Here is a 24,528-nt window from a genome sequence, read left to right on the forward strand (position 1 = left end):
CTGTGTGCTGAGGGAATGTTCTAGAAGGGAGGGGCTACCAGAGCTGCACATGAGAGATAACAGTGGGAGCCTAGCTGAAGAGGCAACAGGGCAGGCATGCAGGTGGGACAGGACCAGCCTTCAAGGGGACCACGGACAGTCCCCACATTGTCATGGAGAGGCAAGGCTGCTGTTGGTGACGAGAATGAGTGAAACCATTGGACGATGCCCATCTCCAGGAAACCCTGCACTTGTGTGCACAGCCCTGTGGCCCTCCCTGCCACTTCCAACTTGGTTTCTGAGGCTGCAGAGGAGACGAGTAGTGAGGAGCACGGGTGCAGAGATTTCCAGGGCTGCTCATGAGATTAGTGGCAGATGCTAGAGTCTAAGGGAGACACTTCGGGTTCCTCCACTTTATTTCCATTTGAGTGACACGTGAGAGATCGAGAATCCATGCTGCACCTCAAAAACAAATAATCATCAGAGATGCCGAAGGCACAGCCAGTCAACTCATAGGGTTTATTCCTTAGGCTTAAACAACAGAAAAGTACTCCAGAGAGAAAAGAATTCCAAAGGATGATTGCCTACTGTCTGGGTTTATAATTACCAAGAGTGCCTCACTGATCACCCAAGGCTCACTGCCCTGAAAGCCTTTCAGAGTTCTGTTGAGTTCTGTGGCTTTGCCTCCAAAATATGAGTGAAACAAGAAGTCCTCTTATATTTCAAAATTAAGCAAGACTGTTCAGCAATACTTTTCTGAGCATACAAAATCAAAGCCAATTTTTTTTAAAAAAAAATCCAGACACAAACATCAATTAAAAAAAAAGATAGCCAAATTTAGACCATACAGATATGGATAACTTCAGAGAAGCTATATGTTATAACCACCCACATGCATTATGTTGCTTATAATTTAACTTTTATTAAAGATAAATACCATTATAACGAATCATAAATAGATACATCTGCCCCTAAAAACACAGTGTCAGCCTATAGAACCTCCTCAAACTACAAGCAAACGACAATTTCAAACACCATTCAATGACACAGACATTTAATGTTTTTATCCTTTAGGAAATTAGACTTGACCACAAATCTTTGTCCTCAGTTTCAGACGAGTGGTTTCCAGTCGCAGAGGGTATTTTTTTGTCCAGGTGAATTGAGTCCGCTCTCCCCCTCTGATATTTCCCGAAGAAGAATGTAAGAAGGGTTTCACAGCTCTCTGGACTCACCTCTGTTCTGGACATCCAGGGACATGGTGGTGTGAGAAGGGTCTGAGACCCCGTGTAGGTAACGCCCTGAGCATCTATTTTTAGCTTCATTTCTGTTACTGTGATAGACACCCTGACTAAAAGCAGCTCTGGGAATAAAGGTTTCGTTGGCTCACACCCCCAGGTGTGGTCTGTTATTGCAGGGAAGTCAAGGCAGGAACTTAAAGCAGTGGGGCACATCCATGGTCCCAACAGAGACAGGAAAAACACATGGGTCCTTGCTTGCCCTCAGCTGACTTCCTCCTCTCACACTGCTCAGGACACACTGCCTAGGGAACAGTGTCACCCACAGTGGGCTGAGTCTTCCTACATCAGTGGATACTAAAGAGATATTTCTCATTAAAACTTTCTTCCAGCATGATTATAGGTTGTGTCAAGTTAACAGTCCTAAACTCCCAGCACAGCATTTGAACTGCAGGTATCAGGAGCTGATCCCCATGACCCCTGCATGGAGGTAGTAGAATGCATGATGCAAAACAATCACCAGGGGCTGGGGAGAGCTTTGTGCAGACATGGGCTCCATCCCAGGCACCAAAACCCCAAAATGGTACACATAAAAAAAAAAAAAAAAAAAAAAAGAGAGAGAAAAAGAAAAAAAACCCAAAAAACAAAACAACAACAACAACAAAAAAACATTTGGCCGCCACAGAATCTATTTTTCTACTTATATTTAAAATGACTATGCCTGGTTATTACAGAATGGAGTTTGGGCAGTTTCAATCTTCACCTCCAGGAACAATCTAAGGCCATCTGTGAGGATCTGTCTTTTCCTGAGAGTTAGGCTAAAAGGCAGGAGACACCTGAGGCAAGCCCCCGACAAATTTTCCCAACAAATTCTTAGCCAAATGAAAGCACCAAACAAATGTAGAGGTGTGACTGAGAGTTTACTTCTAATTCACCTTTGCCTGTGTTCACGCACAGTTTACATCCTGGAAGCCACAGAGAAATAAAAATAAGCAAAGAGCCTGGGAGGTCAGTGTTTGCAGGAGCCTTTGCAAAGATTACTTTTGTTTGCATTTCATTTATTATGTGTGTACATACACATCTGTGCAGACCCACCGTGGGCTTGTGAAACTCAATTGTCTCCTTTCACAATGTGGGTCTCAAGGACTGAATTGAATTTGCTAGGGTAATTTGTCAGCAAACACCTTAATCCACTGAACCTATGCAGGCCAGAAGGGACTCCCAGGCTAGCACCCTCACAAGATGCAGCAGCTTGGCTGGTATCAGACATCTCCTTTGGGAAGTCCCCTCAGGACCTGTGAATAATTACAAAACTCTCCTCCCCCACTATACCAAGCCAAAGTCCCAGCCAGAGAGAGGAGTAAGCATCCTGTCTACCAGGAGACCCAGCCTAAAGAAGGCTAAGATGCCAGTCCTAATGTGATGAATACAGGAAATTACTTCTTAATTTTCAAAACGTGGTACAAGAAAACAAATGCTTCCAAATGGAGGGATGGAGAAGATCTAAGCAACATCTCATCTATTTTTTAAGTGATGCCCAGTAGCTACCATATTAAATTCTGCTTGTGAATTATTCAGTCTGCCATGAGGCTGCAGACTCAGTGGGGAAACCAGAGGATGTCTGAAGCCTGGCTTTGTTCTTTCAAAACAGCACCCTGAGGCCAGCGATGGACGCTGTAGTGTGACCACCGGTGCAGCTGTGATGGTAAAAGCTATGCTCCCTCAGCTGGGTGTGTTTCACTTCTGCCTGGAGGCTGGAGGTCAAGAGACCCTCTGGGTGTGCAAGTGTGAGCCACTCCTTCAGCTCAAGTCCCCACCATAGCACACCTGGCCTTGTGACAAAGCGCAGCTGATTGTGCAAGAGAGAGATCAAGGCAACTTCACGCTTCAAAGAGAAGATAGGAGGCACTTGCTATGCCACATCCCAAGTAATAAAACTAGCCTGCTGCCTGCATGTAGACACCTGCATCTGGCATGTGTGCACATGTGAAATGCACATGACCTCATGATAAAGCTAGTCTAAATGGGAGGTATGTCAGAATTCCATGGGGAGCCCAGGGCCAAGTCAAAACCAGAGAGAACCATGAAGAAGTAAACCAACACTCTAGCCAACACCCAGAACAGAGGTGGCTGTGTGCAGGCAAAGGGAGATGCTGGTGATTCCTTGGGTAGCACCAGCCCCAGGCTTCTGAGAGAAGTAAGCAAGTAGGAAGGTATGTTAATGATGTGCTAATGGAGAAGGCTTAGGGCTGGGCCTCCACTGCATCTCAGGCCCTGGGTGAGTCACTGAGTCACCTCAGTTGCCTCCAATGACAAACATTTCGCAGTAAGAATGAAGTGCAGCTACCCTCAAAGAATGACTGCGCACAGGTGACCACACCTGCTTATGCTTCCATATACTGTGCATAGGCCAAAAGAACCTGTGCCTGAACAGATTCTTGGCACTGGGAGCTCACTCAGGTCTGCTGTCTGGAGACCCTCACCTTGACCTTGCTCGTGATGTGTGTGAATGCAGTGAGCAAACATGGCTAATGAAGGATTGAATAAAGGGAAGGTCTGACACAAAGCGGCTGGTGCCAGGTCCTGATGCCAGCTCTTCCACCCTCTAGACGGCAAAGCCACCATATTGTTACAAGCCTTGGCTTCCCTCTCTGTCAAGAGAAGATCTGATTTGGTTTTGACGGTGTGTGCTGTCCCTAGTACACACCCAGGAACAATCACCCTTTATCTTTCCCTGGCTCAGATTTTCATATATTCTGAAGTAAGGGTCTAGGACTTGGTGCTGTATGATTTTGAAGAATGTCACAGACAGAAGAATCCCCCTCCCCTGCTCAAGTGTTATGGGAGAGACAGGAACAAGTGTGGAAATGAGGCCCTAAAGGTAACCTAACAGTATTCTGACTTAAGTAAGATTTCCTGAGTTCAGAGAGCATATCACAACTTTTACAATCACAGTCACATGAAGCCTTGGCTCCAAGCACATAGTAAAATCTAGTAAAATCAAAAGCAGGGGAAAAGCAATGATTCCAACAATACAGACCAAGATTACTTGTCTGGTGACAGTGGCTGAATGGCCATGAGCCCCTGTTTTTACCCAGTTCTGAAAACCACCAGGGTTAAATTCCAAACCAAAGCTCTCAGCAGATCTCTGACAATGTGATAATCCAGTGTGAAGAGCAGGGGTCAGAAGGATCACAGATGCAGGGATAGCCCTTCCACTAGGCCTATCTCCATGCTCTGCACCCCAGGAGCTTGGACCAGTTCAGCAAAGTTCTTGAACAGACCATGCCTGTGCCTGACTTCCCTTGAGTTTGAGATCTGAAGTGTTCCAGTGCTGCAACTGGTCACCCCCATCAATCCATCAAGACATCCGCAACAAAGACAAGGTGTCCCAAAAGGCTTAGAGGAGATGTCACCCTTGCTAGGATTTCAGTAGTGTATTTGGCCTATACAGAAAGACTCAGCTATGGTTTCTCAGTTTGATTTATATGGTCATACAACCCAGTTTCCTTCTAGCATGGCGGTGAACTAGTGTCTGCAGACATGCATGTCTCATGTTGAAGATGCATTGGGTACCAAGTGACTAACAGACTCAGTGCCTAGCTACATCATTTAAGTGAGGGGAAAGGCCTGAGAAAACTGGTTCATCCCAGCCTTAGCAGGATTGGGAAGTGAGGGGCAGGGGACCCTGGAAAGGTCCTGAAGGATGCCAGTTAGATTTAAGATACCCCCACACTAAGCTTCTTCCACCACTGACCTCTCCCAAAGTATGAGACACTCAGTTGGGGGCCACCAACTAAATTCTGATAGTACTTGATTCTCATTCCTGTTCTGTCTACAGACTGGGGGTCTTTGGACAAATAAGTGGCCATGGCTGCTGGTTCCTAACCTATAAAATGGGAATGATCACATCCATGGCTTCATATGTATACTGAGCCCTGATATGAGCAGATGAAGGCATGTCTCAAACATTGAGAACATAGTGCAAAAGCCTGGTAGATGAGATCTGTTATTGCTCTGGGTGCCAATTGGGAACGAGTCTTGACCTGTGTGTGTGTACATCCACTCTAGGACATGCCGGGCATTGAGTACAGCGCTCTTTGCCTTCCTCCTCCTTCTCTACCCCTGACAGTTCCCAGCAAGGTCATCCCAGATCTTCGCAAAGTATCAGCAAAGGTTTTTGGAAGTTTGCACCACAGGCTCCCCTCAGACAGCAGAGCAATCCTGTTCCTGAGAGTTCTCCAGTGCCTGCCAGTAAGTGAGTAAGTCCTGGGGCGTCATAAAGTGGCAGGTCACAATTTTCCGAAAGCGGCACACAGAGAAGCGTAAGCCACCTGGGAAAAAGGTCTGTTTGGTGTGGAGTTCCTCAGGCCGGATCTTCAGCTTGGCCAGGCAGAGCCCGACAAACACATCCTCCAGCTTGAGGAATGGGACACTCTCTGAGACATTGTATACTTTGCTGGCCACATCACTTGAAAAGACATAACCTGTTCCAGAACAAAATGGTGGGTACTTTTCCCAGGGATATTCAAATTTACTCACAAACCACTTGTTGAACTTCTGCCTGATGGGAAGATCATTGGACTTTATGTAGCCCGTGAAGAACCTGGAGGTTTTGTTTTTCTTTAGCAGCAGTTCAGTCAAATAGCCAACATTCACAAACATGTCTGAGTCTGTTTTCATCACAAAAGCTGCCTGAGGACAAAAGTGGTGGACCCATTCCATGCCCATCATGGTCTTCAGGGTCAAGTTGAAATAGACGTCCTTGAAATCCTTCTGGATGATGTCACGGTGCTGCTTGCCCTCCTGGGCTGTGGCATTCATCTCATCGGTGCTGTCTGAGGCCCCCAGGAGGAAGAGGGTCTTCACACGCTGTCCCTGCACCTCTGTTTCTCTACCCCATGTCTTGCGGATGGCCATGCGAGCTGCCAGCTGCTTGTGGGATGAAGTCACCAGAAGCACAAGGAAAGGGGGCTTCTGCTTGCAGTCTATATCTGGAAGCTGGAGGAACTTCCCGTGACCCTTCTTGAGAACAAATGGCAGTTCCTTAAAAGGCTCCATGCTGAAGTATAAGCAAAGAACGCCCAGCATCAGAATGGAAGCATAAACCAGCCTCATCTTCATGAAGGCCATCTGAAAGAACAAAGACAAATTGCCAGGTCTCCCAAGAGAGAGGGTGGAGTAACAGATACCCAAACACAAGATCAGAGGGCTCTGTTCTGGTGTTCCCAATCTAGTAGCAGGGCTAGAATTTATATTTTATAAGTAACTAACAAAGAAATATTTGAAGGTTCCCAACACAGGGCTAGAGAGCCAGCTCAGTGGTTAGGAGCACTTCCTGCCAGCAACCACCTGGATCTGCTGTTCCAGTCGATCTGATGCCCTCTTCTGGTCTCTATAGGCACTGCACACATGTGGTGCACAGATAAATATGCAGGCAAAATTCCCTTACACATAAACTAAAAACTTTTAAATTTTACCCAAGAAGTACCAAACAAAGGAAAAATAGATATTTAAGGAAATGGAACTGTGAATCTGTGTAAACAATACACATTATATATGCATACTGCATTATACCAAACCCCACATATACACAATTTAAAAATGAACTTTAAAAAATAATGAGTTGATATGCCAGGTAGGTGAGATAGATGAAGAGATCCATGGTTTAGAAAACTGTGGAGGGCTGGAGAGATGGTTCAGAGATTAAGAACATTGGGCATTCTTTTAGAGATCCTGATTTCATTTCCCAGAAACCACATGGTGGCTCACAGCCATCTATAATGAGATCTAATGCCCTCTGGTGTGCAGGCATGCATGCAGAGCACCCATGCATAAAATATAAAAAAGAAAAAGAAAGAAACTCTGCAATTTTTCATAACATAGAAATGGTGGCCATTTCTCAACAGTGAAGCACACAGGACAGCCTGCCTTGCTGTCCCCCAGTGCCACACTGACAACCTTGGGATTCTAGATGCTGGTCCCAGCTCTGGGACCTGCCAGCCCTTCACTGAAGGGTTATTCAGACTCCTTGTCCTTCAGTAGATGGGACCAGATCTCCCAACAGATCCTCAGCTCTGACCTCTGGTGACTCCATGACAAAGAATGTCACAATGCATCCAGACAACCTGTAGGTCTGAAAGCTGTGCATTCTTGGTGCAAGCACATGTCTGGATGCAGTGCATTCTGGATGCAAGCACAGGTCTGGAAGCAGTGCATTCTGGGTGCAAGCAGAGGTCTGGAAGCAGAGCATTCTGGGTGCAAGCAGAGGTCTGGAAGCAGAGCATTCTGGGTGCAAGCAGAGGTCTGGAAGCAGAGCATTCTTGGTGCAAGCACATGTCTGGAAGCAGTGCATTCTTGGTGCAAGCACAGGTTTGGAAGCAGAGTATTCTGGGTGCAAGCACAGGTCTAGAAGCAGAGCATTCTGGGTGCAAGCAGAGTTCTGGAAGCAGAGCATTCTGGGTGCAAGCACAGGTCTGGAAGCAATGCATTCTGGGTGCAAGCACAGGACTAGCCACAAACTTCTCTGCTCTAATTAAGAATGCTCAAAAATCAACTCATCACTATGAGTTCCTGACAATTCATGTGTCTGAACTCTTGGTCTGCAGCTGATGGTGCTGTTGGAAAAAGTTGTAGACCCCTTTATGAGATGGGGCTGAGCTACAAGAAGTGAGTCCTGGGGGATGAGTGTTGAGTTTATGGCACTGTCCACTTCATGTTCTCTCTCTGCCTCCTGATCCACAAGATATTAGCAAAAACCTCACACCCTACTACCACAGCTACAAGCTGCTCCCAGTGGTGTGTATGTATTCCTGCTGCAAAGGAGAATCACCTCAAGTCAGGATCCAAAGTAAATCCCTCCACCCTGTAAGTCATTTCTCTTTAGGTATTTGGTCATAGTGGTGAGAAAAGAAATGAACACAAAAGCACCTCTGATTTTCTGATTTGCACAATTGACTTGAAATTCTAGACACCTGTAATGTGGTAAGTTTGAGATCAACTGTGTTAGTGTTGTAACACTGAGAAATAAAGACACTCACTTTTGTTGAGCAAGAAATTAGCTCCCCTCCAGAGGGCTAAGTCACAGGGTAGAAGCCACGATGAAATGAATTCCTTGTGAGGATCAGTGGTGACCAATATTCCACCCTACCTTCTGAGACAATCTTCTGGACTCGGTTTTTCTACCAAAAATGAAGCTTGTGTCTCCAAGGAATAACTAGGAAAGAAAATAATGGCATTCAAATTGTTTTCACTTTACTTTATGCTTTGCCCTCTCCCTGTGTGACCTCGAGCAAGTGTGTGAGCTGCATTGATAGACTCAGTTTTTTGGCTTCTAACATGGGTACAACTGAGGCAGAGCATCAACCATATGACTCACCTACCTACCTACAACAACAAAAAATGTCTGAGAATCCTCTGTGGTCTCCCAGACGAAGATAAGCCCTGTGGTGGTTTGAGGGAGAATGGCCTCTGTGGGCCTATATGATTGATGCCTTTTTCATCAGTGGGTGGAAGCTTTTGGAAAGGATTGGGGGTGTGGCCTTGGTGTCACTGGGTATGGACTTTGAGGTTTCAAAAACCCATGCCATTGTCACTGTGTTCCCTTTCTTCCTCATGACTCTGAATCAAGCTGTGAACTCTAAACTGTTCCTGCCATTCATGTCTTTGCTGTCATCATGAACACTAACCCTCTGACATTATTAGAAAAACTGTATGCTTCCATGACATCCTCTGCTCGTGTTGTTTCATCACAGCAAGAGAAAAGTAATTAACATGGAAGTTGGTACCTGGAAGCGGGATAGAGCCTGACTGGCCTGACCTTGTAGTGTTTTGTAGGAATGTAGAAGACAGTGGGGCTTTGGATGAGGAAAATGGTTGAACACTGATTGCTGAGCTTAATGGGCCATCCTAGTAGGAGCATGGCAGTAGTGCTGTGGACAATGGGGGTCCACCTCAAGAGGTTTCAGGGGGGAGCAATATTAGTAATGGGGATAGAGACCATTCTTGTGATATTTTGACAAGGAATGTGGCTGCTTTCTGCCCTTGTATCAAGAATCTGCATGAGGCTACACTGAAGAGTAAGGGATTAAGTTCTGTGGTAGTTTGAATGCAATTGATCCCCATAAGTGCATAAGGAATGGGACTATTAGGATGTGTGACTTTCTTGGAGTAGGTGTGGCTTTGTTGGAGGTCATGGTGTCTCTTCACAGCAATAGAAACCCTAGGACAATTTCACTGGCAGAACAATTTCAAGACAATCTAATACTGACTTTCTCATGTGGTTACTAATGACACCATTATGCAAACATATAATAAAAAAGATCAGGTAGAACAGAAATTTAATATAAAATGTTTGAGGAGAAAAAGAGGACCAGAGAAATTTATTATTGGCACTCAGAATTGTTCTGGAAGAGAGAAGAAGATTAAAGAAAGGTCTAACCCAAACTGGAATAAAGACAGGGTGTCCTCAGGGCAAGACCCCACCCAGCTAAGCTCCTGACTTGTAAGAGGGAGGCCTAAGGAATTTTCTGTTCCTAATGAACCTGCAAACATGATTCAAGGAGGCAGCCAGACTTGAGACTGTCACCAACGTGGTTCTTGGATAAGGGGTTGCGGAGCTTTTCTCTGTGGTTAAGGAGAGCTGAGGAGACCAGGCAGTGGTTTATGGTAAGAAAGACCCTGCAAGACCTAGAAGCCCTGAAAGGCCATTGCATGAAACTGAAACTGAAGCCTGGGTTGCATGGAGACTCTAAGGTGTTAGACTTGCTGGAGCCATGGATGTTTGCCAAGGAGAGCTGCACAGAGGAGTGGATCACAAGAGGGATGTGTGGTGTGGGGAGCAAAGCTGGATGTGAAGGGCTAAGCCCAGTGACACTGGGTTTGGATCTACAGGATTTGGACTTTGCCGTGTTTAGTCTCCATTTTGCTTTTATCTAATATTTCTTTACTATGCTTTCTTTCTCCCCTTTGGAATGGTAAAATATATTCTCTGACATTGTGTGTTGAAAGTATATAATAATCTTTTTGATTATATTTTACAGGTGGTTACAATAAAGAGACTGCCTTAGTCTCAAAAGAATACTTTAGACATTTTTTGGGGGGATTTTGGTCAGGATTTTATTGAATCTGATATTCATTCTAAGTATATGTCCCTTTAACAGCTCATCAAGTTATAAAGTCCAGACTATATGTCCAGTTTTTGCATTGTCTTGAGTTCCTTTCAGTAGAGTTTTTGTTTTTTATTATTTATTTATTATAAATTTCCACCTCCTCCCCACATCCCATTTCCCTCCCACTCTCCCCACTCCTCCTCCCCCTCCCTCTCCAGTCCTAAGAGCAGTCAGGATTCCCTACCCCATGGGAAGTCCAAGGTCCTCCCCCCTCCATCCAGGGCTAGGAAGGTGAGCATCCAGATAAACCAGGCTCACAATAAACCAGTCCATGCAGTAGAATCAAAACCCAGTGCCATTGTCCTTGGCTTCTCAGTCAGTCCTCATTGACAGCCACATTCAGAGAGCCTGGTTTGATCACATGCTCCACCAGTCCCAGTCCAGCTAGCCTTGGTGAGCTCCCATTAGATCAGTCCCACCATCTCAGTGGGTGGACGCACCCCTTGTGGTCCTGACTTCCTTGCTCATGTTCTCCCTCCTTCTGCTCCTCATTTGGATGCTGGAGAGGATGTGGAGTAAGGGGAACTCTCATCCATTGTTGGTGGGAATGCAAACTTGTGCAACCACTTTGGAAATCAGTGTGACAGTTTCTCAGGAAACTGGGAGTCAACCTACCTCAGGACCCAGCAATTCCACTCTTGGGACTATACCCAAGAGATGTCCAATCATACTACATAAGCATTTGTTCAATTATGTTCATAGCAGTACTATAGACTTTTAAACTGAGTTGACACTTGAAAGACTATAGGATTTCTGAAGTTGGACTAAATCCATTTTGCAGTATAGTATAGCTACAAGTCTCTGGGGTCAGAGAGTGAACTATGGTGTTTTGAATAAGAATGGCTCAGAGCAGTTTTCTCAGAGGAGCTGAATTCAGTTCCTAACACCCATGTCAAGCAGTTCACAACTACCTGCAACTCTGGTTCCAGGGAATTTAACTCCTTTTCTGGCCCAGCAGGCAACTATATTCTATGTGAAAACACACAGAGACACAAACAAATAAATTTTTTAAAGTAAATATAATTATATCTTTAAAAATCATTAGTGTGTTTGTATGTTTAGTGTTTTGTGTGTGTGTGTGTGTGTTTACACTACAATGCAAGTGTGGAGGCCAAATAAAAACTTACTGGAAGCCCAGTTTTCTCTTCTCACCATGTGATTCCAGGTCTCATATCATCAGGTTCCATGGACAAGTACCTTTACCTCCAAGGTGCCTTTTCTCTAGACACTTCACAGAGGTTAAACTTCCCAGGAATTAACACTCCCCTTCTCCACTGCATCACCCTCTACATAAACACCAAATGGCAGCCCATGGCCAAAGTAGATGAAATACCCAATGCCAAAACTCCCTGTATTTCCTGTTTCCATAAGGGTAGCGACATTTTTCCTGTCTATAATAGAATTACCAAGAAATTGTCCAAAGTGACACTCTCAGTATTTCCATGTACAAAGTAGCTATCTGTGCCTTGAGTTGAAAGGGGCACCTTCCTCTTAGACAGTGAACTTGGGGTGACACTGGACCGTCAGGAAACAGATTAGGACAGCATTTTTCTGGAAGGACACGATGTCACTGTGTATCCTCAGATTGCAGCCCCAAGCTTCTGGTAGGCAAGAACAATTGGTCACTGTGTGTGAAGTCAATCAAATGTGGGCACTGTGGCATAAATGAGTGACTAAGCTTAGGGCTGTTGAACAATCTTTGTACACTGTAAACATGTACTGCTATCATTGTTAATAAAAAGCTGATCAGCTGATAACTAAACAGGAGGTATAGGCAGGACAGACAGACTAAGAGGATGCTGGGAGGAAGAAGGGCAGAGTTAGGATTTGCCAGGAGAAGCAGAGAAAAGCAAGATGGGCGTGCTATATTCAGAAAAGGTACCAAGCCATGTGGCAAAACAGATAAGAAACATGGGTTAATTTAAATGTAAGAGTTAATTAGTAATAAGCCTGAGATATTGGTAAAGCATTTCTAATTAATGGAAGCCTTGGTGTGTTTATTTGGGAGCTGCTGGTGGGACAGAAACTTCTGTCTACACCTTAGGTCACTTAATCTTTAAGCTGTGGGATCTGAAAAGATCCATTCCACTGAGCATAGCAGAGTGGACAAAGCAGGTAGTGACTAAGGGCAATGCACAAGGAATGAACTCATGGGTCACACACAGCTTGAAGCCAGAGAAGAGCAATAGTTACCCCAGTGAATCCTATCCCAGTATTACCAGACAAGACTGAGCCATTCCTTCTCAGAGAAAGTCAGTTCCATTATTTGCCAGGAAGGCAAGCCTCAAGCCACACATTGTTCTCTTCCTAAAAAGAAAGACTGCCACCAAAATTATACAGAAACCATGTGCTGAGAAAAAGTGTCTCCAAGAGTGAGATGGAGCAAGCATCCTTCATCGCTCCCTAAACAGTCATGGTACAGCAGAGCACAGTGAAATCTTCAGCAATACCCAGACCCAAATGGGGCCCTCAGCTCCATGTTCCTAGCTGGGATCCAGCTTTTTGCCCATTGGGTGAGGGCTGGGCAGAACAGCCTGCACAGTTCCTGCAATGTGCTGACTAATTTATGTCAGCTTGACTGGTCATGGGGTACTCTCAGACACTTGGTTAAATATTATGTAGGATGTGTCTGAGACAGTGTTTGAGAATGAAAATAGCATTTGAATGGGTGAACCTTCCCCATGGAGGTGAAGCTCCTGTACTCAGCCGAGAGCTGGTCTGGTCAAAAGGACTGCTTCACTGAGATGACTGTCATTCCCTGTGTTCCTGTGAAACACCTTCCTTTTTTGGTTAAACCTTGAACATAACTTTATAAATATGATAGTGATCTTTAAAGAGGAAATGAAAAATTCCCTTAAAGAAATGGAGAAAAAGGCAAACAAAAACTTGGAAGGAATCAATAAATCTCTTAAAGAAAGTCAAGAAAAAAACAATCAAACAAATTTTCAATCAAATCAAAGTGTTTGAAGCAAACACTTCAAAGAGTTCAAGACTTAAAAATTGAAATAGAGTCAATAAAGAAAGCATAAACCAAGGGAATTCTAGAAATGGAAACTGTAGGTAAATGAGCAGGAACTAAGATACAAGTATAACTAACAGATTACAAGAGGTGGAAGAGAGAATCTCAGAAGTTGAAAATACAATAGAGGAAATAGATTCATCAGTCAAAGAAAATGTTAAATCCATCATATCCTTAATACAAAACATCTAGGAAATCTGGGGCACCATGAAAAGACCAAAACTAAGAATAAAAGGGATAGAAAAAGGAGAACTCCAGATCACAGACACAGAAAATATATTCAATAAAATCATAGAAGAAAACTTCCCCAACCTAAAGAAGGACATGCTCATGAGGGCACAGGGAGCTTACAGAACATTAACTAGACTAGACAAGAAAAAAAGTTCCCTCACCACATAATAAAATCAAAATACTAAACATACAGAATAAAAAAAGAATATTAAGAGCTGCAAAGGAAAAAGGCCAAGTAACATATAAAGGCAGACCCATCAGAATTACACCTGACGTCTCAATGGAAACTCTGACAGCCAGAAGGTCCTGGATGATGTTCTGCAAACACTAAGAGACCACAGATGCAAGCCCAGAATACTATACCCAGCAATGATTTCAATCACCATAGACAGAGAAAACAAGATATTCAATGACAAAACCAGTTTTAAACAATACCTATCCACAAATCCAACCCTACAGAAAATACTAAAAAAAAAAAAAAACTCCAACCCAAGAAAGATAGCTGCACCCACAAAAACACAGGTAACAGATAGCCTCACACGTCACACCAGTAAAACTCCAAAGAAGGGAAACACACAAACACTACACCAAAATGTTGGAGGAAGGGCCACTTGTTTTCCCCAGCTGCCCAGCTAGCTTAGACCCAAAATAATCACACAGAAGCTGTATTAATTAACTCACTGCTTGGTCCATTAGCTCTAGCTTCTTATACGCTAGCTGTTATATATTAATTTAATCCATTTTGTGGTGTATATCACCACAAGGTCGTGGTCTACCTGCAACGTTTCAGCACTTTTATCTCTGGCAGCGGCTTTATGGCATCTCTCTGATTCTGTCCTTCTTTCTCCCAGCATTCAGCTTAGTCTTTTCTGCCTATCTAAGTTCTGCCCTATCAACAGGCCAAGGCAATTTCTTTATTCATTGACCAATAAGACAGAAGGACCTCCCACATCACCAAAAAACAAATGGAATAAACAATCACTGGTCATTAATATCTCTTAATATGAATGGGTTCAACTCACCTATAAAAAGATACAAGTTAACAGAATGGATAAAAAGAGAGGATTCATCCTTCTGCTGCATAAAAGAAACACACCTCAGCCTCGAAGACAGACATTACCTCAGAGTAAAGGGTTGGGTAAAGATTTTTTTAATCAAATAGACCTAAGAAATAAGCAGGTGTAGCTATCCTAGTATGTAACAAAAAAATCTTCAAACTAAAATCAATCAAAAGAGATGGGTAAGGACTGTTCATACTCATCACAGGAAAAATTCATAAAGATAAAGTTTCAGTTCTGAACGTTTATGCCCCAAATATAAGAGCACTTGTATATGTAAAAGAAACACTACTAAAGATTAAACCACACATCAGACCATACACACTAATGAGGGAGACTTCAACACCCCACTCTCCCCAATGGAAGGTCAAACAGAAAGAAACTTAACAGAGACATAAGAGAACTAAAAGATGTTATGATGCAAATGGACTTAATATAATATACCTAAAAAACATTTCACCCAAACACAAAAGAATATACCTTCTTCTCAGCACCTCATGGAACCTTCTTTAAAATTGACCACATCCTTGGTCACAAAGCAAACTTCAACAAAAAAATTGGAATAACCCACTATATCTTATTGGATCACCATGGCTTAAAGTTAGAACTCAACAACAACACCAATTACAGAAAGCCCACAAACACATGGAAATTAAAAAAAAAATTCAACTGAATCACCCCTGGGTCAAGGAAGAAATAAAGAAGAAAATTAAAGACTTCCTAGATTTCATTGAAAATGAATATACAGCATACTCAAACCTATGGGACACTAGGAAAGTAGTGCTAGGAGGAAAGTTCATAGCACCAAGTGCCTACATGAAGAAAGTGGAGAAATCTCACATTAGCAACTTAACATCATACCCCAAAAGCTCTAGAACAACAACCGAAAGCAGACTCACCCAGGAGAGTAGATGACAGGAAATAATCAAGCTGAGGGTTGTAATAAATAAAATAGAAACAACAACAACAAAAAACAATATGAAAAATCAATGAAACAAAGAATTGATTCTTTGAGAAATCAACAAGATAGACAAACCCTTATTCACACTAATTAATGGGCAGAGAGAGAATACTGAAATTAACAAAATCAGAAATGAAAAGGGGGACATAACAACAGATGCTGAGGAAATCCAGAGAATCCATTACGTCATACTTTGAAAGCCTGTACTCTACAAAATAGAGTATAGGTTTTTACAAAAATCTAAAAGAAATGCAATCAGGGAAATGCAAATCAAAACAACTCTGAGATACCATCTTACACCTGTCAGAATAGCTAAACTCAAAAACACCAATGATAGCCTATGCTGGAGAGGATGTGGAGTGAGGGGAACTCTCATCCATTGTTGGTGGGAATGCAAACTTGCGCAGCCACTGTGGAAATCAGTGTGGCGGTTTATCAGGAAACTGGGAGTCAACCTCCCTCAGGACCCAGCAATTCCACTCTTGGGAATATACCCAAGAGATGCCGTATCATACTACAAAAGCATTTGTTCAACGATGTTCATAGCAGCACTATTTGTAATAGCCAGAACCTGGAAACAACCTAGGTGCCCCTCAATAGAAGAATGGTTAAAGAAGGTGTGGAACCTATACACATTAGAGTTTTACTCAGCAGTAAAAAACAATGACATCTTGAATTTTGCATGCAAATGAATGGAAATAGAAAATGCTTTACTGAGTGAGGTAACCCAGACCCAAAAAGAGGAATATGGTATGTACTCACTCATAAGTGGATTCTAGCCATAATTAAAGGTCTTTGAGCCTATAATTCGTGATCCTAGAGAAGCTAAATAAGAAGGTGAACCTGAAGAAAATTATATAGTTATCCTCCCGGATATTGGAAGTAGACAAGATTGCCAGGCAACCTTGGGTGCATGGGGGGGTGGGGGGGTAGAAGGAAAGGGACATGGTTAGAGAGAAGAGAGTAGGGGAGGATTGGGGAAAGCTTGGGGGAATGTGATGGGGGGAGGGAGGAAGGATGGATATGGGAGCAGGGAAGTATATATCTCAACTAAGGGAGCCAGTTTAGGGTTTGCAAGAGACTTGTTTCTAGAGGGGTTCCCAGGTCCAAAGAGAGGTCCCCAGATTGTTCCCTGGGCAAAAGAGGAGAGGGTGCCTGAACTGGCCTTGGTGCATAATCATACTGATTAATATTTTGCATATCACCATAGAACCTCCATCTGGCGATGAATGGAGATAGAGACAGAGACCTACATTGGAGCACTGGACTGAGCCCCCAAGGTCCAAATGAGGTTCAGAAGGAGGGAGAACATGAACAAGGAAGTCAGGACTGCGAGGGGTGCATTCACCCACTGATACAAGGGGACTGATCTAATGAGAGCTCACCAAGGCCAGGTAGACTGGGACTGAACGAGCATGTGATCAAACCAGATTCTCTGAATGTGGCTGACATGGGGACTGCCTGAAAAGCCATTGATAATGGCACTGGGACTTGTTTTGTCTGCATGAACTGGCTTTTTGGGATCCTAGTCTGTTTGGATGCTCACTTTCCTGTGACCTGGAGGGAGGGGGGAGGAACTTGAACTTCCCACAGGGCAGGAAACCATGACTGCTCTTAGGACTGGAGAGGGAGTAGAAGAGGGAGTGGAGGGAGTGGAAGGGTATTGGGAGGAGGGGTGGAAGTGGAAATTTTTATAAATTAATTAAAAAAATTAATAATAAAAAAAGAAATGGACAATATTCTAGATAGATACCACATACCCAAACCAAATCAAGCCAGATAAACAATTTAAAAAGACCTATAAACCCTAAGGAAATACAAACAGTCATCAAAAGCCTCCCAACCAAAAAAGGTCAGGGCTGGAAGACGTTAGTAGAATTCTACTAGAACTTCAAAGAAGAGCTAATTTGTATACTCTTCAAATTGTTCCACACAATATAAGCATCAGGAACATTGCCAAACCCTTTTTACAAGGCTACAGTTACCCTGATACTCAAACCACACAAAAACTCAATTAAGAAAGAGAATTACAGACTAATCTCCCTTATGAACATTGATTCAAAAATACTCAATAAAATCCTGGCAAACTGAATCAAAGAACATATCAGAAAAATCATCCACCAGGTGGTATGGGAGGTCCTTCTTTCTATGTGTTGACTTTATAAGTTAATGAATAAAGAAAACTGGCTTGGTCTATAGCATGAGAGGAGGAAGGCAAAGTGAGGAGCCGCCATGGAGTCGCCGCCAGAGATAGATGTGCTGAAACTTTGCTGGAAGGCCACAACCTTGTGGTTATGCACAGATTAATGGAAATGGGTTAAATAAAGATGTAAGAGTTAGCCAATAAGAAGCTAGAGCTAATGGGCCAAGCCATGATTTAATTAATACAGTTTCTGTGTGATTATTTTGGGTCTAAACTAGTCGGGTAGCCAGGATGAACAAGTGACCCTTCATCCTCCAGCAACCAGGACCAAGTAGACTTCATCCCAGAGATGCAGGATGAAAATGAAAATCTGTCAGTGTAATCCACCATATATAAAAACTAAGAAAAAAAAAACCATATGATCATCTCACTATATGGTGAAAAAACTTTGACAAAATCTAACATCCCTTCATGATAAAGATCTTGGAGAGATCAGGAATACAAGAAATGTATCTAAACATCATAAAAGCAATATACAGCAAGCCAAAAACCAACATGAAATTAAAAGGAGAGAATCCGAAAGCAGTTCCACTAAAATCAGGAACAAGACAAAGTTGTTTACTCTCTACATATCTATTCAATACAGTACTTGAAGTTATAGCTAGAGAAATAAAACAACAAAAGGAGATCAAGGGGATTCTTTTTTGAAAAGAAAAAAGTCAATTTTTCCTATTTTCAGATGATATGATAGTATATATAAGTGACCCCCAAAATTCTACCAGGGAACTTCTACAACTGATACACAAATTCAAAACTGTGGCAGGATACAAGATCAACACTGAAAAAAATCAGTAGCCGTCCTATAGACACATGATTAAAGGTCTGAGAATAAAATCAGATAAGCATCACCTTTACAATAACCACAAATAACATAGAATATCTTAGGGTAGCATTAACCAATGAAGTTAAAAATTTGTACAAAAAGAACTTTAAGTCTTTGAAGAAAGAAATTGAAGAAGATATCAGGAAGTGGAAAAATCTCCCTTGCTCTTGGATAGGTAGGATCAACATAATAAAAATGGCAATTCTACCAAAAGCAATCTACAGATTATTCAATCTCCATCAAAATCCCAACACAATTCCTCACAGACCTTGAAAGAAAAATATTTAGCTTCATATGGAAAAACGAAAAACAATAGCCAAAACAATGCTGTTCAAGAAAGGAACTTTCTGACCTGTTAGGAAAACTCTTTATCCTACAAGGCTTCTCCAGCTTCACCCTCTACTGACAAGCTTTAAGAGATGGACTCTGAGAAACAGTGTTCAAAAGGTCCAGATCTACTTTCACAGTGCTTGAGAAAAAGAAAATTGGGAGCCCAGCAGCAATACACTGATACCTAAAACAGCTGCTGTCAGGAAATACGCGTTAATATAAAAACAGATAAGTGAACTCCCACACACCCATGAAATACAAACAAAATATGCATTGTGTGCTAACACAACAGACTCTGTGTTGTAAAAAGGAACTACACAAGAATGGACACATTTATGAATGAAACAGGAAAAACCTTTCCACGGTAGAGGAAGACAGAGCAGTGATTATCTTTGGTGAGGAATTATTAATTATGAGGGACACAAGGAACATTTTGGAGAGCTAAATACATTCTATTCTTGATCAGAATGGTGGCAACAAGGATATGATTTTACGTTAAAATTCACTGGACCAGACAGCTAAGACCTGTACCTTTTGTTCTATGCACACACTATGTAACATGGTTTGAATGAGAGATGTCCCCATAGGCTCATGTGCTTGAACACTTGGTCCCCAGTGATCTCGAAGCTCCCCCACTCCTGCTCTCATCCTTGCTGACATGCCTCCCATAAGGAGCTCTTATCCCCCTGGAACCATCAGCTGAAATAAATTCTTTCTGCCAGTCACTTTTTGCAGAGTGTTTTATCACACCTACAAAAATGATCTAATATATGCTAATACCTTTATCACAATTAGAATTAAATCTCTGAAATTTTGATATCTTCTCCAGAACTATCCAAATTCATTTGGTCACAGATTTGATTTTTCCCCCCACAATGCAGTTCATGTTGCTGTGTGTCACAACACAGGCAGTGGGAAGAAAACTGGGTTTGCTCTTTCAGTCCAATCCAAACCTCACATCAGTTGGTGAGAGACTAGAGGCTGGCAGGACCCTTGATCCCTGAGAGTTTGCACAGTGCCTCTTGCAATATTTCATAACTTACTGAGTCAGTCAATTGGTGCAGGAGAATTGTCTGTATTCTGTCAATCGTATATTAAATAAATGCTGATTGGTCAGGCAGGAAGTATAGGTGGGTCAACCAGACAGGAAGTAGAGGCCGGGCAATGAGTACAGAAGTATTCTAGGAAACAGAAAGCTCCCTCTGCAGTTCTTCCCAGACCACGGGAGAGACAAAATGTAAGCTGTCCCGCTGAGAAAGGTACTGAGCAGTGTGGCTAACATAGATAAAAATAATGGGCTAACGTAAGTTATAAGAGCTAATAAGTAGCCTGAGCTAATGGGCCCATCAGTTTATAATCTTATAGAGTCCTCTGTGTGATTTTCTTTGGGGCTTGCCAGGTGTGCGGTACTGGACGGTACAGATACCCCAACAAGCTGGCCCTTCGTGTTGCAGAATGGTGCCCAACGTGGATAACTGCATCCACAGAAAGCCTGAGAAAGCTTGGGAAATAATAGAGTAAAGCATGTTTTCTTGGTAGCAGCATTTTCCCAGTTCTGCTCTGCTTGCTAGAGGCAAGCAAGTGCTTTCATCTAAGAGAGCCTTCCTGACTCAGCTTTAGCTGCAAAACCTTGCAGCTCTTTTAAGAGGTCCTGCCATGAAATATTTAAATGGTGTTGATAAAAAGCTGAACGTATGCTTTTCGGTTCACAGCTGTAGCAGGAAAAAAGCTGCGCCATTTTAAAATGCCGGCTTTCTGGGCCATCATGCCAGGGCAAACTCTGAATCTTTTAAGCAGGTGGTCCTGACTACGGAGGTTTTAAGTGTTGTTTAACACTGTTGCAGCTTGCTTGCTGGCAAGGACATTGAAACACCATAGAGTTGTGGCAATAAACATGGCTACAGTCGGTACCTCAGCCATCAGGCTGAAATCTTGAAAAGCTAAGGAATGGGCTGGATCTAGCCATCAGAGCATAGCTTTAATCCTCTCCATAAAGACTCATGTGGTACAAAAAAAAAGATATATAGTAAAGAGAGATTCAAAGACGAAGAAAACCTCTTAATGGTTTACATTGCGTTAAAAATATATACAGGCTAAAGGTGAAAGTCCTTTAAAAAAGAAAGAAAGAGAGTAGTAGGGTGCGGTGGTACACACCTTTAATCCCAAAGCTTGGGAGGCAGAGGTAGACAGACCTCTGTAAATGGCGTGATTTAATTCCTCATGGCTACATTAGGTGACTCTGGCATGGTAATAAATTTGGGCACTTACAGCACTGTGTTATATGGATTTAATTACAGGGTTGTACAGCCCACCTTATCATTAGTTGACAACTCCAGAGAACCAGTTATCATCTATCTGCATTTTCCACTGTTGTAGACTCTGTTTGGACAGATGATCCAGCACATGGCCACCCAAGGGAAAGTTTTGAGCCAGTAGATAAGAATGGAAGAGATTCCTGTCTCCAAATTCCCACAGTTATTGATTCATTTTTCCCATTTTGAAGCAGGCACATGGTTTATGGGGCTTCTCAACTGCTGATCAAAATGTTGATTGAGTCAGATATGTTTGGTTTCTGCAACTTTGCGAAGAGATTTTGATGATTTCTGAGAGGTGAGCCTGGTTTATTGCAGAAAAGAAGTGGTCATGTTTCACTCCATGCTGTACATGGGTTGGGGATTGGGGGCTGGTGCGTGGTTAGAGACCCAGTGTGCTTCTGGGGCAGGTTCAACACTGGGTTGCTCCAGTGTCCCTGCTGCTAGCTTCCCCGAGCACTGGGAAGTCCTTTATCATACAACGGTTTTCCCCTCTTTCTGTTGAAAATGGATTTTAAAAGAGCACTGATGGCCAACATTTCATAAGTGCTCAGCTGCAAGAATGCAGGGAGGAAGAATAAATGTGACCATGTGTGTCCACCAGCTGCCAGATCAGGACTCAAGCCTAAACCTTCTCTGGGAAATATTTCTTCCTTGGTGACTCTGCTGAACAATGAAAGGTGTAGGTGGAAATGGAGTGCATATTATTCTTCTCCCCCTTTCACCACTGCCTGATCTGGCTCATGGCATTTCTCAAAGGCTGTCACCTAGGAAGAAATTTGGCTAGATCAGCTGGGATCAACAACTAGTCACCTTTATTCACAAGTTTAAAGTCTGATCTCCCCAGTTTGCCTTTGGTCAGCAGAGACTCTGAACAGAACCTCATCTAGGTATCATGGTTCATTGCCCCTTTATCCACATCAACATCTTTCACATTGTGTGAAAATACAAGGATTCTACATGCATCTGATATAGACCAGATGCTGGGACACACACCAAAGCCTTGACGAATATTCACTTGGCTTGTGTCAAGAAAGCTATCCAATATTTGTGCATTCTGGTGTACATCTGAAGAGTCATCAAGAAGAAAGGGCATATGATGTGGGAAGTCCTTCTGTGTATGTGTTGTTTTTATTGGCTAATGAATAAAGAAGCTGCTTTGGCCTGTGATAGGGCAGAATAGAGCTAGGCAGGAAAACTAAATTGAATGCTGGGAGTAAGAACACAGAGTCAGTGAGACACCATGAAGCTGCTGAAGCAGACAGATGCTGGAACTTTGCCCAATAAGCCACAGACACATGGTGATATACAGATTAATAGAAATAGGTTAATTTAACATATAAGAGCTAGCTAGAGAGATGCTTAATCTATTGGTGAAACAGTATTGTAATTAATATAGTTTCTGTGTGGTTATTTTGGGTCTGAGTGGCCAGAAAACAAAGAGCCTCCACCAACAATTTGGTACCAGCATGGTCCAAGTATGTCTGCTCTTGATTAAGGCATTGTTTGTGCAGCTCATTTTAAAATGTATAGTTAAAATACAGTTAATAGATAGTCATCTATAATAGCCAAACTTGTAGTCATGTTAGTTAGATTTTCTAGATGTACAGAGATATATTTCAGATGGATAGTTATCCTTCAAAACTCTCAATGACTAGCATAATATGGTATTTAAAATGTTTTTAGAACTTAGGACTTTTCATGACAATGAGACACATCTGTTCCTGATAGCACCAATCTACTTCAAGAGGATGATGGACATCAAAGAGGCTCATAACAGAGTTGACTAGCCATTTGGGTAAAAACTGCTCTTACCTGGACTGCTTAATGGTATGCTATGAACTGGACATTCAGGGCCTGGTGTGGGAAATGATCTGTATTCTGTCAATTATATTTTAAATAAATGCTGATTGGCCAGTAGCCAGGCAGGAAGTATAGGCGGGACAACCAGACAGGAAGTACAGGCAGGTCAAGGAGAATACTGGGAAGAGGACACAGTCCTGACCCAGCTACAGAGCAAGTAAAATTTAACTGCCTCGCTGAAAACGGTACCAAGCCACGTGACTAACATAGACAAGAATAATGGGCTAATGTAAGTTATAAGAGTTATTAAGAAGTCTGAGCTAATGGGCCAATCAGTTTATAACTAATGTAGAACTCTGTGTGATTTCTTTGGGGCCTAATGACTGTGGGAACTGGTCAGGACAGAAAACCTTACGCAACAAGGGCCTACAGAAAAATGACTGCTGAAGTTACATAAAGAAGGTAAGACAGTCCTTCAGGGTTCCTGCTTCATGAGAGAACTTCCAGACATTCTGCAGGACACAGAAGAAAGTGACTGATGGACTTTGCCAGTAAAAGGCAGAACAGATCTTAGAACTTCCTGCTTCATGGAAAAGTCTAATGGATACTATGGGCCTGTTGGTTGAAGATTAGATACTCCAATGTTACAGAAGAACTTTGGGTGATTGTCCAGGCAGTGAGATGTCTCTGTCAATTCTAGAGTTTTGGAAGTTGCTTACAATGTACTTCCTGTTTGCTTAGGTAATATTATACACTTCTGGGGTCTTTGATGGAGTTTAAGAATAGTTATAGTTTTCCCGATTAAGATAAAATATGAAGTAGATATAAATATAATAACTGTGATTCTTGCTTGATACCTGTTTTGTTATATGTAATTTTACTATTTAAAGTTAAAACCTTCCTTTTTATTTGAACAGAAAAGGGGAGATGATGTGGGAAGTCCTGTATATATGTTGCTTTTATTGGTTAATGAATAAAGAAGCTCCTTTGGTCTGTGATAAGGTGGAATAGAGATAGGTGGAGAAACAAAACTGTATTCTAGGAGAAAGAAGGCAGAGTCATTGAGACACCATGTAGCCACCAGAGCAGACAGACTCTGGAACTTTGCCTGGCAAGCCACAGCCATGTGGGAATACACAAATTAATAGAAATGGGTTAACTTAAGATATAATAACTAGTTAGAAAGATGCTTAATCTACTAGCCAAACAGTATTGCAATTAATTAGTTTCTTTGTGGTTATTTTGGGTCTGAGCAGTCAGTAAACAAATGAGAAGTCTCTGCCTGTAGCATGAAGAAAAGAAGGGCCTGTCTAAAGATGAATCTGTGCTGTATATACTATATAATAACCAAGGAACAGATTCCCAAGAAAGTAAAGAAAATCAAAAGATGTCAGTCAATGAAGT

The 24,528-nt window shown here is 42.4% G+C and overlaps 1 protein-coding gene across 14 annotated transcripts in view; it reads right to left on the minus strand.

The window, feature by feature from the left end:
* Positions 1–377: 377 nt before the first annotated feature.
* Positions 378–24,528, minus strand: part of LOC125392825 (beta-1,3-galactosyltransferase 5) — a 580,132-nt gene continuing 555,981 nt past the window's right edge. For 5 of the 14 annotated variants that reach the window (XM_087898745.1, XM_087898746.1, XM_085685846.2 and 2 more), the window contains 2 exons: positions 8,365–8,430; positions 378–6,347 (listed from right to left, as the gene is read on the minus strand). In XM_087898745.1, the coding sequence (XP_087754871.1) occupies positions 5,421–6,347 (927 nt within the window). In that variant the 5' untranslated portion in view covers positions 8,365–8,430 and the 3' untranslated portion in view covers positions 378–5,420. Of the gene's footprint in view, positions 6,348–8,254; positions 8,431–24,528 lie in introns of all 14 variants that reach the window. The other 9 variants (XM_087898729.1, XM_087898735.1, XM_085685843.2 and 6 more) reach the window with 2 other exon arrangements.

The sequence above is a fragment of the Myodes glareolus genome, chromosome 2 (assembly GCF_982192425.1).
Source record: "Myodes glareolus chromosome 2, mMyoGla1.1, whole genome shotgun sequence".
Lineage (NCBI taxonomy): Eukaryota > Metazoa > Chordata > Mammalia > Rodentia > Cricetidae > Myodes > Myodes glareolus.